The sequence below is a fragment of the Cyprinodon variegatus genome, unplaced genomic scaffold (assembly GCF_000732505.1).
Source record: "Cyprinodon variegatus isolate N-32 unplaced genomic scaffold, C_variegatus-1.0 Scaffold32, whole genome shotgun sequence".
Lineage (NCBI taxonomy): Eukaryota > Metazoa > Chordata > Actinopteri > Cyprinodontiformes > Cyprinodontidae > Cyprinodon > Cyprinodon variegatus.
Window position 1 is genome coordinate 22,524 of NW_015150485.1, and position 18,350 is coordinate 40,873.

Sequence of the window (18,350 nt, forward strand, 5' to 3'; positions counted from 1 at the left end):
TTATGATTGGCTAATTAGGACCAATGACTGGAAACTAAAGCTTCCTCAGTGACTTTATTGAACCATTTCAACTTGTCAAAAATGCCAAAGTGAGAAACCTGGAGACATTACAGCAAGAACGCATGAAAGACCTGCATGCCTTTTTATATCCAAGCAGGGCAAACATAACTTTGCCCAAAATATAATCAAAAATAGTTCCAAGTAAACACCTGCATCTGACCACCAGTAAATAACATTCTTTCTTTGACAATCTTTGATGATCTGGGTGGATTTGCAGGTCGTTATAAAACTAAGTTAAGTTATGCAACTAACGATTATTTTGCAAATTGATTAATCTGTTGATTTTTGTTTTTGTTTAAACAATTAATAATCGGATAGCAAAAGGTACCTTAAAGAAGACTTTGCAAAATTAAACCAGGTGAAACTAAAACTTTTCCACTTGAGAAGTTCTTGATATAGTATAGTATATTGACGGACAAAAAACATATTTATCTTGAATGCAAAATGTTTACTTTTTTTGTAATTTTTATACAATCAAAGTGGGTTGCTCTGTCAGATAAAAGGCAAATTTTAGACTCTACACTCCAGTTAACGATTAATAAATTACTAAATTAGCTGAAAAGTATTTAAATTATCGATGATAACGATTAATATGATTACATTTTCAAGGCCTACTCATTTTGTCTCTTCCAAACTCTTCCCTTCATAAAGTTATAGGTCATAATTCAAAATAAGCCTCTTCTTAAGGAACCAAGAAATACTTGAATTAAAGTTAAACCTTGCATCTGATATATCTATGTTAAATTATTTACCATTAATTTACCATCTCCCAAACTTCACTAAGTTTAACTTTAAAATGTATGACAAATTATGATTTTATACATATCTAAAACGTGTTTTTTAGAGAAAAACAAGAAAACGTTTGCTCAAAGTAAACTGTCTATCATCCAAAATAAAAACAAACTAACTATTTTCCATGTAAATTAACAATCTTACCAAATATTTAGAAGATTTATTATTTCCATAAATAACTATAGTTTGACAACATGTCATAGACGAAACATGGGATTATGAGAAAAAATGGTAAAACTGTCCTGCTGGTAACATTGCCAAATAAAATAGGTGGTAAATAGATGATAAGTTTTACCTTCTCCTATTCCAGAGTTCAGCAACACCCCCCAGGAGAACCACATGGCAGATGACAAGGTGAGGGCATCTTCTTCCTCTTCTTCACTGTTTACTTTAAATCTTCCAAATGGACTAGAAGGAGGAAATTGGAAGGGTTGCAGAGGATGAAATGAGAAATCATTGACAAACTCATGGGGGAATGAATCCCAGCCAATCCCAGGAAAAGAAGAGAAATGAACATGAGTGAGCGAAGCAAGACAGAGGTTAATTCCAGAGAAAAGGAAAAAGGCTAAAAACGGATAGCACAGAGCAGTGGGATGATCGGAGCCGATCTTCACCTCTGTCGGCCAAATCATCCACACTGAGGGAAGATCTGCGATGCTGAGGAGTGCAGATAAACATACACACATTGTGTATACAAACACACATAATATAGAGAGGCATGCCCTCCTTGTACCTGAACCGGTCTAGAAGGTAAAGCATCACCGCCACCACATGCACCGAAAGACCCACCAGCAGCCACAGCGTGCTTTGGAACGGCTGCATAAATGAGTCAAGTGTACTTCGAGGAATTTCCTAAAAACACATACATTATAAAAAGTTATCAGATAGGTGGAAATGTACTGTCTTACATTTCAAATCGTTATATTGTTTTTAGCCCACTTTTCCTAGTTTATGTTGGAAGGTCAACAACTGATTAGAGCTTTCTGAGGCATACTATGGCATTTGCATTTGTCAAAGAAATATCATGGTGGCAAAGTTGATTTAATGCATTCCTGCAATAATTAAAATGAACATGAAATCAGATTATTTCTTGCTTTTTTATCTTAAACAGAAATGTAACTGAAATCAGTATATCTAATTTCCACATATCTCAAATTGGGTAAAGGTTATTTGATTGATAGATTGATAGAGGATCTAGTTTAAAGGAAACGTGAGTCACATAAAATATGTGACAATTTGAAGCGTAAAATATTGTGATTAGGTATAAAACTTTATAGTAATATTCCATAAACTTAAAAATAATGTCATGTAGCCAAACAATTTAATAAGTCTCATATCTAGACAGGGGAAAACGAAACAACTGAAACATGGGCGGTTCTAGACAGGTGCTACAAGGGGCCACTGCCTCTGGACTGGTTGTGGCCCCTGTACTGAATGAATGAATCATCTCATGATACAAGCTCACAGAACTGATTGGTTCGTTGAACCGAATTAATATTTTAAAACTACAGTTTACTTTTACAATTATTTATAAATTAAGGTGTGGCACTAAAATTCAGCCATTTTAAGATAATAGTTTTCATCCTCTAGGTCAGCGTTCCCCAAGTGGGTAGTCTTGAGATGGATTTTACAATAATTGTGATGTGATCCCTGAACCATATGGAGAGTCAAAATATATTATGAAATACATAAATGTAAATTTCCCATTAAATATATTTGAATGTACCATTATATAAAAAGACATAGATATAATTAATTTAGTTGTCTAATACTTGAAACAAAAATTAGATATTCTGTTAAATTGTAAAATGCACAATTAAATATTTTAATTTCCCATTAAATAATTGAAAATACTTTTGTAGTGATGAACACAATAATGAAATCTCATAATTATTTTTGCTTTATATGTACAAATTAATATAGAGTGAAGTAATTATATGTATTTTTAGAGAGTCGTCAGATTGTTGCATTGTTATTTTTGGGTTCACAGGCTGAAAGGTTTGGAAAATTCCAGCTCTAGATCAAGAGTCTCCAACCTTGGCTTTATGACTTACTTAGTATATTTGGTAATGTGCTATTGCCCTGTTTGTTTTATGTGTGTTTTTCTTTTGCTCTGTGCCCTCATGAAAAAACCCTGGCCTTACCCTGGCCCCCCTGGTAAATTTGGTCTATTACCACCACTCTATTGAAGGACAGATGACATGATGTTTAAATGTACCTCCACTGTGAGATCTCTAGTATAAAATAAGTAGGCAAAATTGGTTGATTTCTTTGAAGCTCAAGAGTAACATGAGAAAATCAATAATTGGCATGACCAAGAGCCACATGTGCTCCTCACCTTTTTGACAAGAATAGTAAGCCCCTGATATTTGAAAGGTTTAGAGAACTCTATGTATTGGGCACGTTCGTTGTTAATGGTCAACGGGGCAACAATCATGTCTGCCAGGCCACCTAGGAGCTCTCCCATCATGCCATTCCACTCCTTCTTGTTACTGTTGTTCACCTGCAGAATAAAAAGAAAAGGCATCAAATTCAGGGTCCTCAATAGTCATCAGTGGAAGAGCTGCAGAGCTTAGCAGTGACTCCACAAATAAAAATGCTGATGCAGTTTTAGCATCTAGACATTAAACCGGGCGGTCTGGAAACATTCCCATTGTACAGTGTGCATTGTAAGAGCATCGTTTGCATGTCCCCAGCTTTTTGATTTAATAATGAGCTAAGCATCCCCCTCAGCACTTTTCTGTGTTATAAAATGTGGCATTAACCCAGAAACCCCGCGTACCCATGGTATCTCAGTGCCACTTATCTGACATGACGGTAGGTAAAACACAACATTAGCAGCTCAAGTGTGAACACGACGAAAAAGAACAACTCCTTATGAGAAAACATCCTGGTTAACATCCATGATCTTCCCAACCATGAGATTGTCAAAAGGCAACCCATTTGGAGACATCACGGACTACTCTGTGAAATTTAAACAGCAATTTATTTTATTTTTTTTTTAGACTCTTTACCACTGTAGAGTGAGAGTTAGTATTTGTGTTCATGTTTGTATACGCCACATATAGTCCGAATAACAAAAGTCAAAGAAAAACAAGATGGAAAAAAAAAAAGAAAAACTCCAAAAAACTGTGGACTATTTTCCAATCTAGGTTGTTTTTTAGTATTTTTTTAACCATTAGGCACTTTCTTAAACTGCCATTTAGAGTGAATAGGAGTGAATGTAACTGGAATAAAATCTGGTTATATAATTTTAACTAATTTGCATTCGCGATATGAAATAAACATAGTAGTTATAAAGTACTGGATAATCATTTTATTTGCTTTGTGCTGCATATTGCACAAAATGTTTTACCCTACTTTGGTGTATTATGAATAAGGACAGAGGTTATTTTTGGTTCACCCAGTGCTCCTCCTCTTCTCCTCTACTAATATCTGCAGTAACCTCAACCCAGATGAAAAGGGAACTCTTACAGAACAGCCCATTGCTGTCTTCTTTGTACAACAGGTATTCATGAAAAATAATATCAAGATTTTAAAAGAAGATATTTTTGGCAAAAACATAATACTCCCTATTCCTTTTCTTTAAGCTGTACAAAAATGATAAAATGTTAAAGATGTGAGGATTTGGTGTTTGGTAAATGGTCTCATTATTGTTGGATCTATTATGTGACATGTCCTATAAATAACAATATGAAAAAAAAAAATCATGATGAAGAGATTCCCTTTGATTTCCATTCAGGAAAGTCTCCTAATTGGATAAATTAAAGACAACTGAAATTTCATAAATCATGTTGTATGTCTCAGGTGCAAAACATAAGATGTTGTTTTAAATGGGACACTTACCCGCTCTTGGGTTCCAAATTTTCCATCAGCCACCAGATGCACCTCATAGGTGAAGTTCATGGTCATAGCCAACTTGATCAGGAGATCAACACAGAACCCATAACAGCACTGCGGGACGATGGGGCGTCCTGTATTAAAAGCAGGTCAAAAACAGTCTTGTTGGATATTTATTTATTTATTAGTTTTTAAATCTAAGTGCATTGAAGGCACCCTGAAAACGTGGCTTTTTACACCACAAACTTCCAGCACCTTCTACCCTTCCTGAACTGCTGCAGGTGCACAGATAAAAACAGATGGGGAATTTTGAGTCTGAGTTCAAAATGTGTTGTAATTCAATCATTCAGTTCAGATCAAACTCATATTATAAAAATACGATCTTGTTGATATTGATTATTATTGTTTATAGCTTAAGCAGTACAAACATTAGATCAGATAACTAAAGAAAAGTGTTTTTAATCCAGAAATTTTAAGCAATTGAAAGGAATGTTCTTGAATTGGATTTTATTTCCACCTAATAGTTGGTTTAGTCTCCCTTTGGTCTGAATTAATGTATCAGTGCTGCTTGACATGTAAACCTCCATCCGGATTTTAAACAACATAGATGCGTTTCTTGATTCTTCCTCCACAATCTGGGACCTTAATTTGAAAATTAGATGCAAACCTTTATATTGAAAAGAGAAATCTTTTACTTAGCAGGAGTCCAGCATTCTTTTATCTCAGCCAAGAAAAGAAACTTTTAATATGTGTGGTCCAAAAGTGTAGACATTATGGAGTTTCAGCTGATGACTTAGTGACTCTCGGAGGCTTCAAATTGTGAATGGCTTAAAATTCTTCAATAAGCTTGGCTTCACAATCGCATCAACATGCTTGTACGCGGCTTTCAGTGAACAACCAGCAGTGACATTTTGGCTCTTACTTTATTTGTAAAGCATATCAGTGATCCGCTCTTGAAGCAGAATAAGTATCTAGGAAATTATAGCTTCCTCTATTATAAATACTTTTTAATCAAACAATTTCTGAACATGTAATGCATTTGTTGTATTACCTGGAATGGTTTCATTTGGCCCAGTACAGATAACCTTTTTTATTAACACGCCATTTAGCGTCATTTCCTCTTTGCACGTCCCGTCTTGCATAGTCGGTTTTACATACACAAATGGTTCCTGATGGATCGTTACTATCTGCAGGAGAAAAGATGGAGAGCAGTTGAGCTTGTATTTATAATTAAGTTGCCTTACAGAATAAAATAGTTTCTTCCTGATGATTAAAAGTAGAAAAAAAGCTTATAAATTCAAGGAATAAACCATCTGAGTGAACACAAGACAGATCATTTAGCAATCAGACAGATAATTTATCTTTCTGCATCTTTGTTAAAACCACTAAAATGAATCAAAGAGGATAAAATCAGACACAGAAAATAAGGGATATTTCATTTTCAAGGAGCCGAACATGTGTTTTACAGTGAAGGAAGAAGTCTTTATCAGTTCCAGTAAACAGTGCTGCAAGTGTCCCTCGATGTGCAGGGTAAATCTTAGTGCAGCACAAGGGGTGAATGTGTGCACATGTGGCCAGCACTTTGCAGTAGCTGAGCACAGGCAGCCCACCTTTAATCGAGTAGACATCTGGAAGCCCTGCGGTTTCTCTGTCTCTCCTCCGGGCCAAATGATTTTTCGCTGATTGTTCATCACCACCTGCAGGGACAATGAACATACAGCCGCATTAAAGGTGAGTGCTGACAGAGGGCATGCTGCTGATGAGACTTCAAACGCTGCGGGTGAGTATTACTAATGAGTAAGCTTTGCAGAAGCACAGCTCAGCAGTTCTTTTATTTACCGCCTTCACCTCTGCTTTGTGTGTTACACCTGAGGCCTGCAGAGCCCCATTGACATTACAAGGAGCTGAAGTCCTGATTCTTACCGTCTTCTCTGCTTCTAAATTGCTTTAAAAAAAGAATCAAGATGGATTCCTGATGATGTCTTAAGAGATTTGGATTTTATATTAGCATTGAAGACATGTGTCTAAATTGTCCTTTTGCTGATGACATTAATGCTGGGCTCTGCTTTAGAGATAGAGTGTTATGTGTATCTTTATTTCTTTTACTCTATGCATGTGCCGTTTTTTGCAATAGGTTCTTTTACATCTTTAGAATGTAATAAAATGATTAGAATAGAATTCAACTTTATTGTCATTACACAGTCACAAATACAAAGCAAGAAAATGTGGTAGTAGTAGTACTAGTAGTTATTCCTGCAAACAGGATGAATTATAATTAAAACCCATAGAAATCAAAATGTTTTGATGACTGTCAGATTTTGAACTACAGTTTACATTAAAAAGAATAATTAATTTAGAAAATAAAATATTTATTTGTGCTAAAATAAAATAAAAACATTCAGATGCCTTTACAGTTTCTGTTAATGGCTTTTTTTGTGTCTTTGAATTTTTATAGGTCTGAGGAAGCTTTTATAGAAGCTTAATGTTAGCCTGATCTTAAATGTAGTTGTGTCTTGCTTTTGGGATCATTTTTTTGATAGAAAACTTTCTTATAGTGCATAGAGGGTCAGTTTTTGATACAAGTGATATAATTAAGCAATAGAATGGAGAGTTGATAAGAAAATTTTCACCTTAATCAAGTTTAAGCTTCCGCTTCACTGCTGCTGAGAATAGGGAGAGTATGCCATGTTTTTTTGTTTTTTTTTGTAGAACTGCAAATGAAAAAATATATATATATCACAAAGAATCTTAGATGATATTGTTTATTTTGATTGAGTGGATGTGGTAGAAGGTTTGTGTTAGGGACTCTAGGGTGTTGCTGTTTTTCTGGTGTAAGTGAGCTTCCTGTCAAAGAGAGGATCTCCGCACCTGAAAACATTTCTCAATCAAGATTACCATCATGTTTATAAGGAGGCAAAGGATCACATTTCTTTACCCTGATTGTATTCCAGCCAAAGACCTAAACCAGGAACATCCTTCTTGTTTAAATTTGTCCTCTTGTGAATCTCTTTTAATGTGGACTCTGTTGTTCTGGACAACCAATGGAACTCAGTTAATCTCCGATCTTCATGGAAAAGGTCTTACATGTGTGCAACATTTCTCAGAAGTACCGACGCTCTCGGATTTCACTCACAATTCCTGGACCTCAGGGGTTCAGTCTGCAAAGCCCGTTGAATCAAACCCCTACAGATCCATACTCCCTCCCCTTCATCTCTCAAGTAATCAAATCAATCAGTCTTCTATTGTTATCAACCAACTCCTTCTTGATCAGTCTGTTTTCTCCCCTCAGACCAACCAGAAAGTTCAACTGACTTTCTGCAGTTCTCTGCTTCCAGATGTGTGTTCCTTTTGTAAATAAAATGCTAAAATTGTCTGGTTCTCCATGTGGAATGTGGATCAAAATCCTACAAACCAACATGACAGTCCAAAATGAAGGAGCATTTAAAGTCTAAAGTCGACTTTCCTCATAAACTACTTTTAACCAGTATCATTAACACCCAGCATCAATGCTTTATATTATTTGTCATTGTATCTCAGTCTTTCTCATTAGTAAGCAAGTTCTTTCATTTAAAGTGAGAATATAAAATTATTTAAAGGATTAAACACAATAATTTCCCGAAAAGCAAAAAAAGTCACGTTAGCTGGGGAATCTGAATGTCACCTGTGTGCCGTTGTAAATGCCGACTGGAACAAGGCGAGACTTCTGATAGTTGAGAATACTGTAGTGGGCGTATTTTCTGTCTCCATCATCATTGAACTCGATGCGCCCCGTCAGGCCTTCTGGATATTTGGAGGACATCAGCACTCTGTGGCAAGAAAACAAAAAGATCAAAGAACATACATTATATATCTGCCCTACAAAAGAAAATCTATTCATGCAGAGAAAAGTTGTCACCCACACAGAATTTTAAGGTTCAGCTTGATATGAATTATTTCTTCTCAGTTCAGTATGGGTTTCATATGCATTAAATCAGCATATTTCTAATGTAAAATCTAATTCACATAACTGAAAAGAGTGGTTGCAAAGTTAGGCTATTTGCAATTTGCAGCTGCATTGATTTTTATAAACAGAGCTTTTTCTTTTGTGATGCTGCAGAGAAGCCTCTTGTAACTAGGTCAGCTCCATTTGCAGGATGCTGTATTCTGCCTCTGCCCTTACTCTGCAAGTCAAAAACGCAAACACAAAGGATTTTCTTAGCTTTTTAAGGACTAACTTGGATATACTTAAAAGAAAAACATGGAAGATACGCTTAGCAGTAAAAAAGTTACACACAAGGAGTCAATTAGCCGGAAGAAATTATTTGATTTGGGCATAATTAGAGAGACATGTAGATCAGTGATGAGGATATAATTGATTTGGATTTGCAAGAAGATGCCATGTCTAGACATGATGGCATGAGTGGAGTTATACCCATATCAGGCAGTTTCTGGAACACAGCTGAAGGTCAGCAGTCTGACCAATTCAATTGAACAGAGGTCATTTTTTTTTAAGTGGGTTTATAATCTTTGGTTTAATTATCTGACATCTGGTGCAAGTTTACGACAGATGTGACCAACCAGACTGATGCCTTACTGTATCCACAATGCAACACTCAAATAATACCTTTAATCCAAGTCAAATTCACTCTGAACTGAACAGGTTCCTCATGAATCAACGCTCAGGATTTTTCTTTATGTGTCTCCCTTAGAATAATTTTTCTCTGGTCAGGAAAAAGCTGTGAAACCAATAAAAAAAGACCACAAACAAACAGAAAGCGGCACTAAATAATATTAAAAAAAAATCATACACTGAAACAAAGAACTCTGACATCTCTTGGATATATTTATGCATCTTTTTTTAACGGATCCAACAGATGTCACAATATCAGGATCCAATCATCTTCAGGCTTATTCTGCTAAATAACCAAATGTTAAGTAACAAAATATGTTTATAGAGTAGAACCTTTGCAGCATCTTTACTGATTTCAATTAGGACCCCTGCTACCGATAATTTTATCAGTGTTGATGCTTAAAGAAAAAATGAAAAAGTGTCATTGGGTTCCACATCTTGGATCTCCTTCCTCTGACCAGATAAAGCTGGTAGTGGTTATTTGATAGAGAGTATTAGTCTCTATTTTAGTGACGTGGGTCTTTCCCATTTCATGTAGATTGCCCCTCAGACTACAAGAGAAAAACATTGCTCTTTGGATCCACCAAAGCTTATTTGCAATCATCATACATCTATTTAGACAGTTCGGAAATGCATGTCAGGCTTTTAGGCATGGAAAGGCGGCACTTTATTTTCATATCTTTGCAAAAAGAGGACAGTTGATCATACAGCCTTTGCTGCTCTGTATTCAGCCCTATTCTGCCTGGACAGAGTGTGTTCCTTTTACTTACAACAATGGAAATTAGTCAGAGTCAAAACAAAATGCAGACCCTTTGGTTAAACATTAACATGTCATGAATCCTTAAGGAATCTGGCTTGTTTTGGGAAGAAGCCTGGTCTACAAACACAATCGTGCAGGAGAATTGTGTGGCCTTGCAGGTGAAACAAACTGAGGGAAATCTTTTATACTGAGTAAATAGGATGAATTAATATAAGAAATAAGAGAAATCTAAATTTTCCGACCACAACACTGTGTTTATCCCAGTGCCTTGTACTAATTCTCACAGAAAAAATAAAAAACCAACTCCTTAAACTAATTATTTCATGAAATGAGGAAAAAAAACGACTTAAGAAGCGTACCTTTTAAAGAGGGGCCCTGTTTTCCAGATGTTGGTGTTGCCAACACAACCTCTCGGCGGTTCAGTGATGTTCTCCTTCTCAAACAGCTCCTGGATGGACTGAGCCACCACCGCCACGGCATCAGTGATGTGGGCCGATTCGTTCTTCCCATTGATGAGCTGGAGGGCGATCAGACCTGAGACCAGGTGGACAACAAACATTATCACATCGCGTCTGTAAGCAATGCTTAACTGGATGAGTAATGTTTTCACCTCATAAACACCTTAGGCATTTTAACATGGAAAGCAGTGATTATATACTTTCTAAGCACAAATTAAATCAGGTTTATTTGAAGAGAAGAAAAGCTAATAAAATGCTCAGTTTTACATAATGTATACCAATATTAGTTTTGAATGTTTTAGTCCATTTTAACCTTTTAATAGAGCATAAACTGTGATACTTCCTTGTGAGATAAACCTACCGTCTGGTGCCTCGCTTAGAGCTTTACCGGACATCTCCCGCTCCCCCACCAGCCAAACGTAGCCCGAGCCCGTCATGTTGAGGAAGCGGGCGGCCTTGTACACAGCGGCAGCATCGTCCTCGCTGGTAAAAAAGGAACGTTATTGAACGTTATTTTCTCCTGAGATTGATGTGTGGAGAATCTGTTTACTTCCTCCCTCCATCATATTCAACAAGGTTTTTCTTTTATCAGTGTGGTTTCTGTTTATCAGTCACATTTATGACCTGCTGTATTCAAACCTGGGTTCTTTCACTAACCTCTTATTTAGGTCAGAACTTTCTGTAATTTCATGTTTAATGATGGCCTCTTTTCATTTGAGATACTCAAACTGTTTCATTTTCTACCTTTATGTCCTATCTGTAAACAAAACATGATTTCCCATCATTTTAATTTTCATGGAAAGAGATTTCTCATGGCATATAGTACATTATATGAATGTTCAAATTCTAAATCTTTCACCTTTTCCATGTTTTGTATTCATGAACCCTTGTTTAAACTAGCTGCCCTGAATGTAATTCGACATTACAGCAACCGATCGGATGTAATTCTGTGAGTGACCTCATGTTGCTGGATATATGACTCACTGGAGACATTTACTGTCACAACATTTCTTTGCAGTGGAGTATGAGTAGATCACACTGAAAGGAGCTTTTAGTCATTGGTTCTAAAGCAGACACAAAGCTCTGCAGAGTGGAAGGATCCTAACCTCAAGGTATGAAATCTTCTTAATCTGCGTTGGATGATGATTCTACCTTAAGTTGAAAACTGTGTATTTAGTTAGAGAGCAGGACGGTTGTGTATTAAAAAAGGCAGCAAGAGAGTTTGCATCCTAGGGGCCGCCGAAAGACATCTAGCAAACATTTATTACATTAAATGCTTTTTTTCTTACATTCACTCTAAGTATAAATCTGAATATTAAACTATATTTATGAGAAGGGGGGCCTCCCTTAAAGCCCCCGTTATATTCCTATACCCTAAGGGTGTAGCTAGGAGATAAATCGTTAAAGGGATGTGGTTAATTAGGATATAAGAAGATATGAGTCTTAGATTAGAGGCAAAGATCTAAGATTTAGATTTATTGTTCTCCAATTTAAGATCTCCGGAAGTGCAATCTTGGCAGATTGACCAAGTATCATTCATTACATAAAAACAAAAAAAAAGTTTTCACTCTTTGAGGCAATAGAGAAATTCTATTCAATATGTCAGCCTCTCATTTCATACTGTGAGAATGTAGCTATAACTGTCATGCTGTGAACAATTTTTATTTAGCTGTCCCCTTACATTAATGTGAATGTACAATTGAAAAAGGGCTTATATATATATATATATATATATATATATATATATATATATATGTCTCTTTTTGTTGTTGTGCTTTTTTTGTACCAGTATTTTTCACATAAACATTAATTTGTAACGGCCATGTAACATGTGACATGATGTGATTTGTTTAATAAAAAAAAAAGATTTAGACTTAAGAGATAATATTCATTGAGATTTAGGGTTTAGATATAAATGGTTCTGTGATAGACTGGTTTTAGACCAGCCCCACCATAACTCTGATGGATAAGTGATGAATAAATATAGAAAGAGATGCAATGATCCAGTCTTTTCGATCCAATTTGACACTGATACCTGTGCTTAGCATATCGGTGGATCTCTGAACTGATCCGATTCAAATGTTAAAAAAATGGATCATATATCTTGCCTTTTGAGGCATGAATTTAACCTTTAAATATTGTTAAAAAAGGTAAAAAATTAACACAGATACAAATGTATTCTATATTATTCACTAACAAATAAGCAGCAAAATCTCCGATATCTGCTCCAGCTAATTAGTCAATATCAGAGCCAATATTTGGTCAAGGTATCGGACTGGCTCATCTCTTGATATAAATATTCAATTTATTTAGCGTTTGCCATTAAACGTAAGAAAACAAGCAATAAATATCAGAAAAGAAATAATGTTCACTCAACGCCTCATCTCTAAGAGGCTGCAAGGTATCTGTCTAGCAAACTTCCTCTCCTTCCTCATGTCTAAGCTTTTTAGCTATTGCTGTTTTTTATCTTTTGAGAGCAAATTTTCATCACTGGAAGATTTAAACATTAAAACATGTTTGTTAGTTTGTATGTCAGTAAAGTTAAATACTATAGCTATTCAGCAGGAGTGTTCCAAGATATGATAATAATGTTTTTCCAGGAACTTCCTTGTCCAAGGTAGGTCTTTTAAGCAGTTTTACAAATATCTCCTAGGCTTTCAGGACTGAACAAATAGTAAGCAACCATTTCTACAAGAAAATGTATGATACAGGGGTTTATCTTAGCAAACATGACCAGCTAACCAGATTTACTCCAAGGGAACATTGAGGTTTAATCCAGCATATCAGAAAAGAACCACGAACTTAGGTAGTGTAGTGCTTATAAACCGAGGTAAAAGTCTGTATATTTTTAATCAACACGAGAGAGAGCTAAAATTCCATCCATAAGAGACTAATAAACCATATCAGAAAAAGATGATCACATCACCAACCCAAAATATTGTGGTAATATTTCAGTCTAGGTCACACAACTTCCCACAATTAATAAAAACATAGAAAATTATCTCTATCTGCAAAATTCTAAAGAATGAACTCAAGGCTTAAGTTAATACAGCAGGATGTTGAACTAAAGCACACTGACAGCTTTACCACTAGGGTTCATAAAAGAACAGTTTTAAAGTGCCCTAACTAGCTTTACAGCAGAGGTAACAGCAAGCACCCATTCCAAATATTTACCTTCCGGTCTCTTCAGGCCAAAGAATATATTTCAAATAGTCTTTGAGATCATTCAAAGGTTCTTGTTTATTTTGACCAGCAGCAGTTTTTACCTTTTAATTTGCCAATGGCTGCGTTTTTTTACCCGGTGTTGAGGTTACTAAGGCCCACAGTGTGAAATGTTCTGGATTCTTCTATCACCGCCTGGATGAGTCACAGATGTGCTCTCGATGTGGACCAGAGCACTGAAAGTACTGAAATAGTAAGCAGCTATTTCCTGAAGACTTCTTGCATAACATCCAAAAGCCAGCATCACCTATCTACAATTTAATTTCTTTAAAATTTTGAAGGAGGGAAACCTTTTGTTCTTTTTATTTCATGTAATAATTCTACACTATGCCTGGTTATTTTATTAAATAAATCCCCAATTTAAGTGTTTGCCTTTAAGATGGAAAACAGTAAAGCTATATGAATACTTTTGAAAGTCCTATTTGTGCCACAGATACCTGCTGGATAAAGAAGAAGGATAATGTCTGTCTTACCTGGCGGACAGGATGATGACTCGGGCCTCCAGCTCTTTAGCCTCCAGCAGCAGGGCGGTTAAGTTTGTCTCCTGACTGAATTGTAGGACTTTCTCTGCCTGCGGTTGGGGCATAAGAAAGGTCAAGCCAGCTACTTTTCCCGACCACAGACACCATGCTGCCTCTTTACCTGCGTGGTACGAGCTTGGCCAAATTTGTTTGAAAAAACGAGAGACAGAGATTAAAAGGAAAGCGATCCAGGGGAACTGGCTGAACTAAAAAAAGAAAAAGCTTGAAGGGAAAAAAACTTTTGCATTTGTCTGCATGCAAACTGAGGGTTATATCAAGGCTCCAAAGAAGAACGTGCATGTGTTAGGTAGAGGGGGAAAGAGAAGGTCAATGCAACCAGTAACTAAAAACATGTGAAGGGGGAGTGAGAGGGGCAATATCCCTCCGAAAAAATAAAAAATAGAAAATAAAATAAAAAGAAACTGCTGAAACCAGGGAAGTGCTACGAAACGGGAGGGAGTAGCATCGGGGAAATCTGAGTCCCACACTACCGGATCTCCACAAAGGAATGAACTTGCAAACTGTATCTTTTTGCATGTGTGCTTGTGTGTTTGAATGAGTCTGTGTGTTTTTAGTACATGCATTCCTTCATTGACGTGAAAAAAATGAAAATGAAAAAAGCGGGTCTCTGTTCTCTTCTTTTTTTTTTCTGGAACAACCGAAAAATGTAGTTTTTTCATACCAAAATCATTCTTTTTTTTTTAAATTATAGGGGAATGTCTGAAAGTAAAAAATCAAAGAAAACACGTGCTACCAAGAGAGGGGACATTTCTGGGTCGGCTGGTGGCTGGTTTGGGCTGGTTTCTAGCTGCTACGTTTGGAAAGTTGGTGGGCGGCGTGCATTGACCATGCAAATATACCTTAGGTCCTCGCTTGTTGTCATAGGACAGTTGGTCGAGGTTTTCATAGTTCCTGTTTTTAGTCTGATGGGTGATGTGCACAGAGAAAATATGCAGACACAGAAAAATATTATAAACAGTTGAAAATGGAGGGCAGTAAAGCATTCCAACAAATCTCCACTTTTCTGCTTCAAATTGGGATCTTTAACATTGGGGCTTGCAAAAAACATCACCTGCTTAAAGTAAGAGCAAAAATGATTTGATTTTCAAAAAATACACCGAAGAATAAAGTTCTGTATTCTTTACTGAATTATAAAAGCATTCCTGCACTAAATGGAAAGACCTGGAGTTTTATTCAAATACTTCTTGGGTTCAGATAAATATGTATACAAGAATATGTAATAATCCTATCAAGAATTATTATTGAAATTATGAAACCATAATTAATTTTTAGGGAGACTACTGACACAGAATGCACGTATAGTACCCAGACAGACTATAAGAAATGTATGGGAAAAAGTCTAAAATTTAGAGAAAATAAAAACCTCCTTAGAAAAATCTTTAGAGAAGAATTGGAAGAAAGAATAGTATGAGAAAATATAAAGCACTTATAAAGGTTACAAAACCTCCATAGAGGAAATAAAATAGGTATTATACGTTTGCAATTTATATTTGACATGTCAAAAAGAAATATTCACTCCTAATTATGATGCACATATCAACACAAGGAATAGTGACTGTTCCTTTTCCATTATTTAAAGGTATAGAGGATGATCTTTTATTTCCGGGTGGATCATCAAAATAAGTGGTCCTCCTAATTGTCAATCATTCTGGGGATATGTTTATGTAAGGCCGTCCTACATGCTCATCCCTTTAGCTATCTCTTTCTGAGCATGCGCACTTTCAGGCGTATATCTGTGGTGAGATACGGTTTCAGACAGCCATTGAAGCTCACTTTTCTCACCACAGTTCTTTAAAAATGGCCGAGGGTCATAAGAGAAAAAGTATCTAAGAAGTGTATGAGGCTTTAGAAGAGGCAGATATATCCCGGGATGCTTTGTATGGAGAACTCTCCTTGAAAAGCTTTATAGGTTTGCTGTATCAGTGGTCCGCTGCCACCATAGGCTGTAGCTACCCGACTAATAACAAAGATGGAGGGATTTAGGGGCTAGGGTGGACGTTCAGACACAGTACGCATGTATGAGCTATTAGAACAGCAACTTTTAAACAGGGCAACCATGCAAATTTTTTTTAAAGTGGAGACGGCGGGTCTTTTAAAAACTTTTAAAAAATCCTCCACAATACCTTCAAGCCAAAAACAAACATACAAAAGCAAAACCAGGGTGAACATGAGTAAATCTTTGGTGCACTCGAACTAACTTCAGGAAACAAAGACGCTAAGAAGCCATGTTGATGTTGCCACTTTCCTCCTGGATGGGTAAGTGGACCAAAGGTCAGAGTTAGCAACAGGGTTCTGGCAACTGGCCCAGAAAGAAAGCCTGCTGGCGTAAGTTTGCACTGCTCGTCATTAACATGATAAAATGACCAAATGATGACAAATGTTAGATACATTTCAATCTAATCTAATTAAATATAATATAATCAAGAAATTAAACAAAAAATATGCACCTTATGTGACCTGAAAGCATGGCTGCCAAATGCACGAATGGCAAACACATGCATGGAATGGCACAAGAATGACACAAACATTGTGCAAAAATATCGTCCAGCCAATGTATTGATCTACCTTTGGCTAAGACTGCAGTGGGCTCTTAGTTTCTCCCTCATAGCAAAATGAATACTGATCTGACCAAATCATCTTCTTCTACTCTTTACTTTCACACCTGGCTATGCTCCTAACCATGATCAGCAACTCTTCCAAAGAGGCCGGTGGATTTTCTCTCTGCCTTATCAGAAAAGCCAGATTTATAGCCAAAGCATCCAAGTCCAGTGCTTGTTTAAGATGTGTCCCTGCTGCAGCAAAGCTAAATAAACTCCTTAGCATGTCATGGAGGAGTCATTTTTCTTGAATTAGGTGCGTTGAACCAGGAGAACATCAAAAACATACAGGGTCCCACGTATTAAGGAGTGGGAGGTTTACACAGTTGGGATCTGCTCACATATAAGGAGATTTTCATTTTCAGTTGGATGAAACTGATTATATAGATGACAGTTTCAATATAGCTAATTAAAACACCTTTATGATTTTGAAAGCCATTTCTATTTTACTTTACATCCTATAATATATTCTATCAGTTTATAACATAAAACAACTAATTCGCCTAGCAAAAACCTTTCTATAGAATACCAGAAACCTCTTTATCCCAAGTTTTCCTTTTTATATTTGTGCATAAATGCTAATAATGGTATTGCTGGTAAACTAAAACAGCAAAACTACACACAGTAGCATAACAACACTTTTTTGCATTTAGCTTAAGTTAAAACCCATTTACAGATTTATCCTGTTTAATATAAAGTTACCCGTTTAAATTCAAATTAGCCCAAATCAGTGAATATTGGTGTGATTTGATCATATTAAGTTAACGTCTAAGTATATGATTAAGATAAGTAATCTAAAAACAAAACCCTTCTGCTTTTGCTTTTCACGAGAACTGCATTTTATTTCTTTATTTAAATAGGAACTAATGTTGTTGAATTTTGCCTTACAGTTCTGTTTCTAAAGGTGAGAAGACAAGGAAAAACAAACAAGGGCAGAAATCACACAAGCAAAATGTGTTTTTATCAGACATTTGGGTTATTTTTCATTCTCATATTTTTTAACACAACCGATAAAGGACCAAACAAATTTCATTTTAGCACCCAGCTCTGTAGTTTTCTTCTTCCAAGGCTTTTTCTGAACCCTTTCTATATTTATATCTGCAGTCCAGCATCAATATTTCACGCTGTGTTGGTCATAATTAAGCCCGCTGAGTCTAAAGCAGCTCTGCTGCTGCTGACAGAAATCCTCTGTGACTGTGTGACGCCTGCACACGTCTTGAACCATTTTTGGCCCAGTCCAGGAGTTATACACACAATGTTTCTACTGCAGAGCCACACACAAGCTGGTTTCTGGTTTAAATATAATGAAACTGTATAGAAATCCATGATAAAGAGAGGATTTGAACCATAGGTTTCTACTATAGTTAAGGTTACCAACCCTTTTGGCATATAGAGAAACATTATTGTGCGCCCAATCACCTGGGTAATAAAGTATATATCTCAGCAGGGGTTTCTAAACTTTTTCTCTTT

At 36.2% G+C, this 18,350-nt stretch overlaps 1 protein-coding gene across 6 annotated transcripts in view; it reads right to left on the reverse strand.

Annotated features, from left to right (window-relative positions):
* Positions 1-18,350, reverse strand: part of LOC107102417 (glutamate receptor ionotropic, NMDA 1) — a 58,001-nt gene that overhangs the window by 21,577 nt on the left and 18,074 nt on the right. For 3 of the 6 annotated variants that reach the window (XM_015401733.1, XM_015401761.1, XM_015401741.1), the window contains exons 4-14: positions 15,123-15,185; positions 14,215-14,312; positions 10,881-11,002; positions 10,421-10,595; positions 8,354-8,498; positions 6,303-6,389; positions 5,744-5,879; positions 4,699-4,826; positions 3,191-3,355; positions 1,586-1,704; positions 1,148-1,260 (exon numbers count right to left, since the gene is read on the reverse strand). In XM_015401733.1, the coding sequence (XP_015257219.1) occupies positions 1,148-1,260; positions 1,586-1,704; positions 3,191-3,355; positions 4,699-4,826; positions 5,744-5,879; positions 6,303-6,389; positions 8,354-8,498; positions 10,421-10,595; positions 10,881-11,002; positions 14,215-14,312; positions 15,123-15,185 (1,351 nt within the window). The remainder of the gene's footprint in view (positions 1-1,147; positions 1,261-1,585; positions 1,705-3,190; positions 3,356-4,698; positions 4,827-5,743; positions 5,880-6,302; positions 6,390-8,353; positions 8,499-10,420; positions 10,596-10,880; positions 11,003-14,214; positions 14,313-15,122; positions 15,186-18,350) is intronic. The other 3 variants (XM_015401754.1, XM_015401768.1, XM_015401748.1) reach the window with 1 other exon arrangement.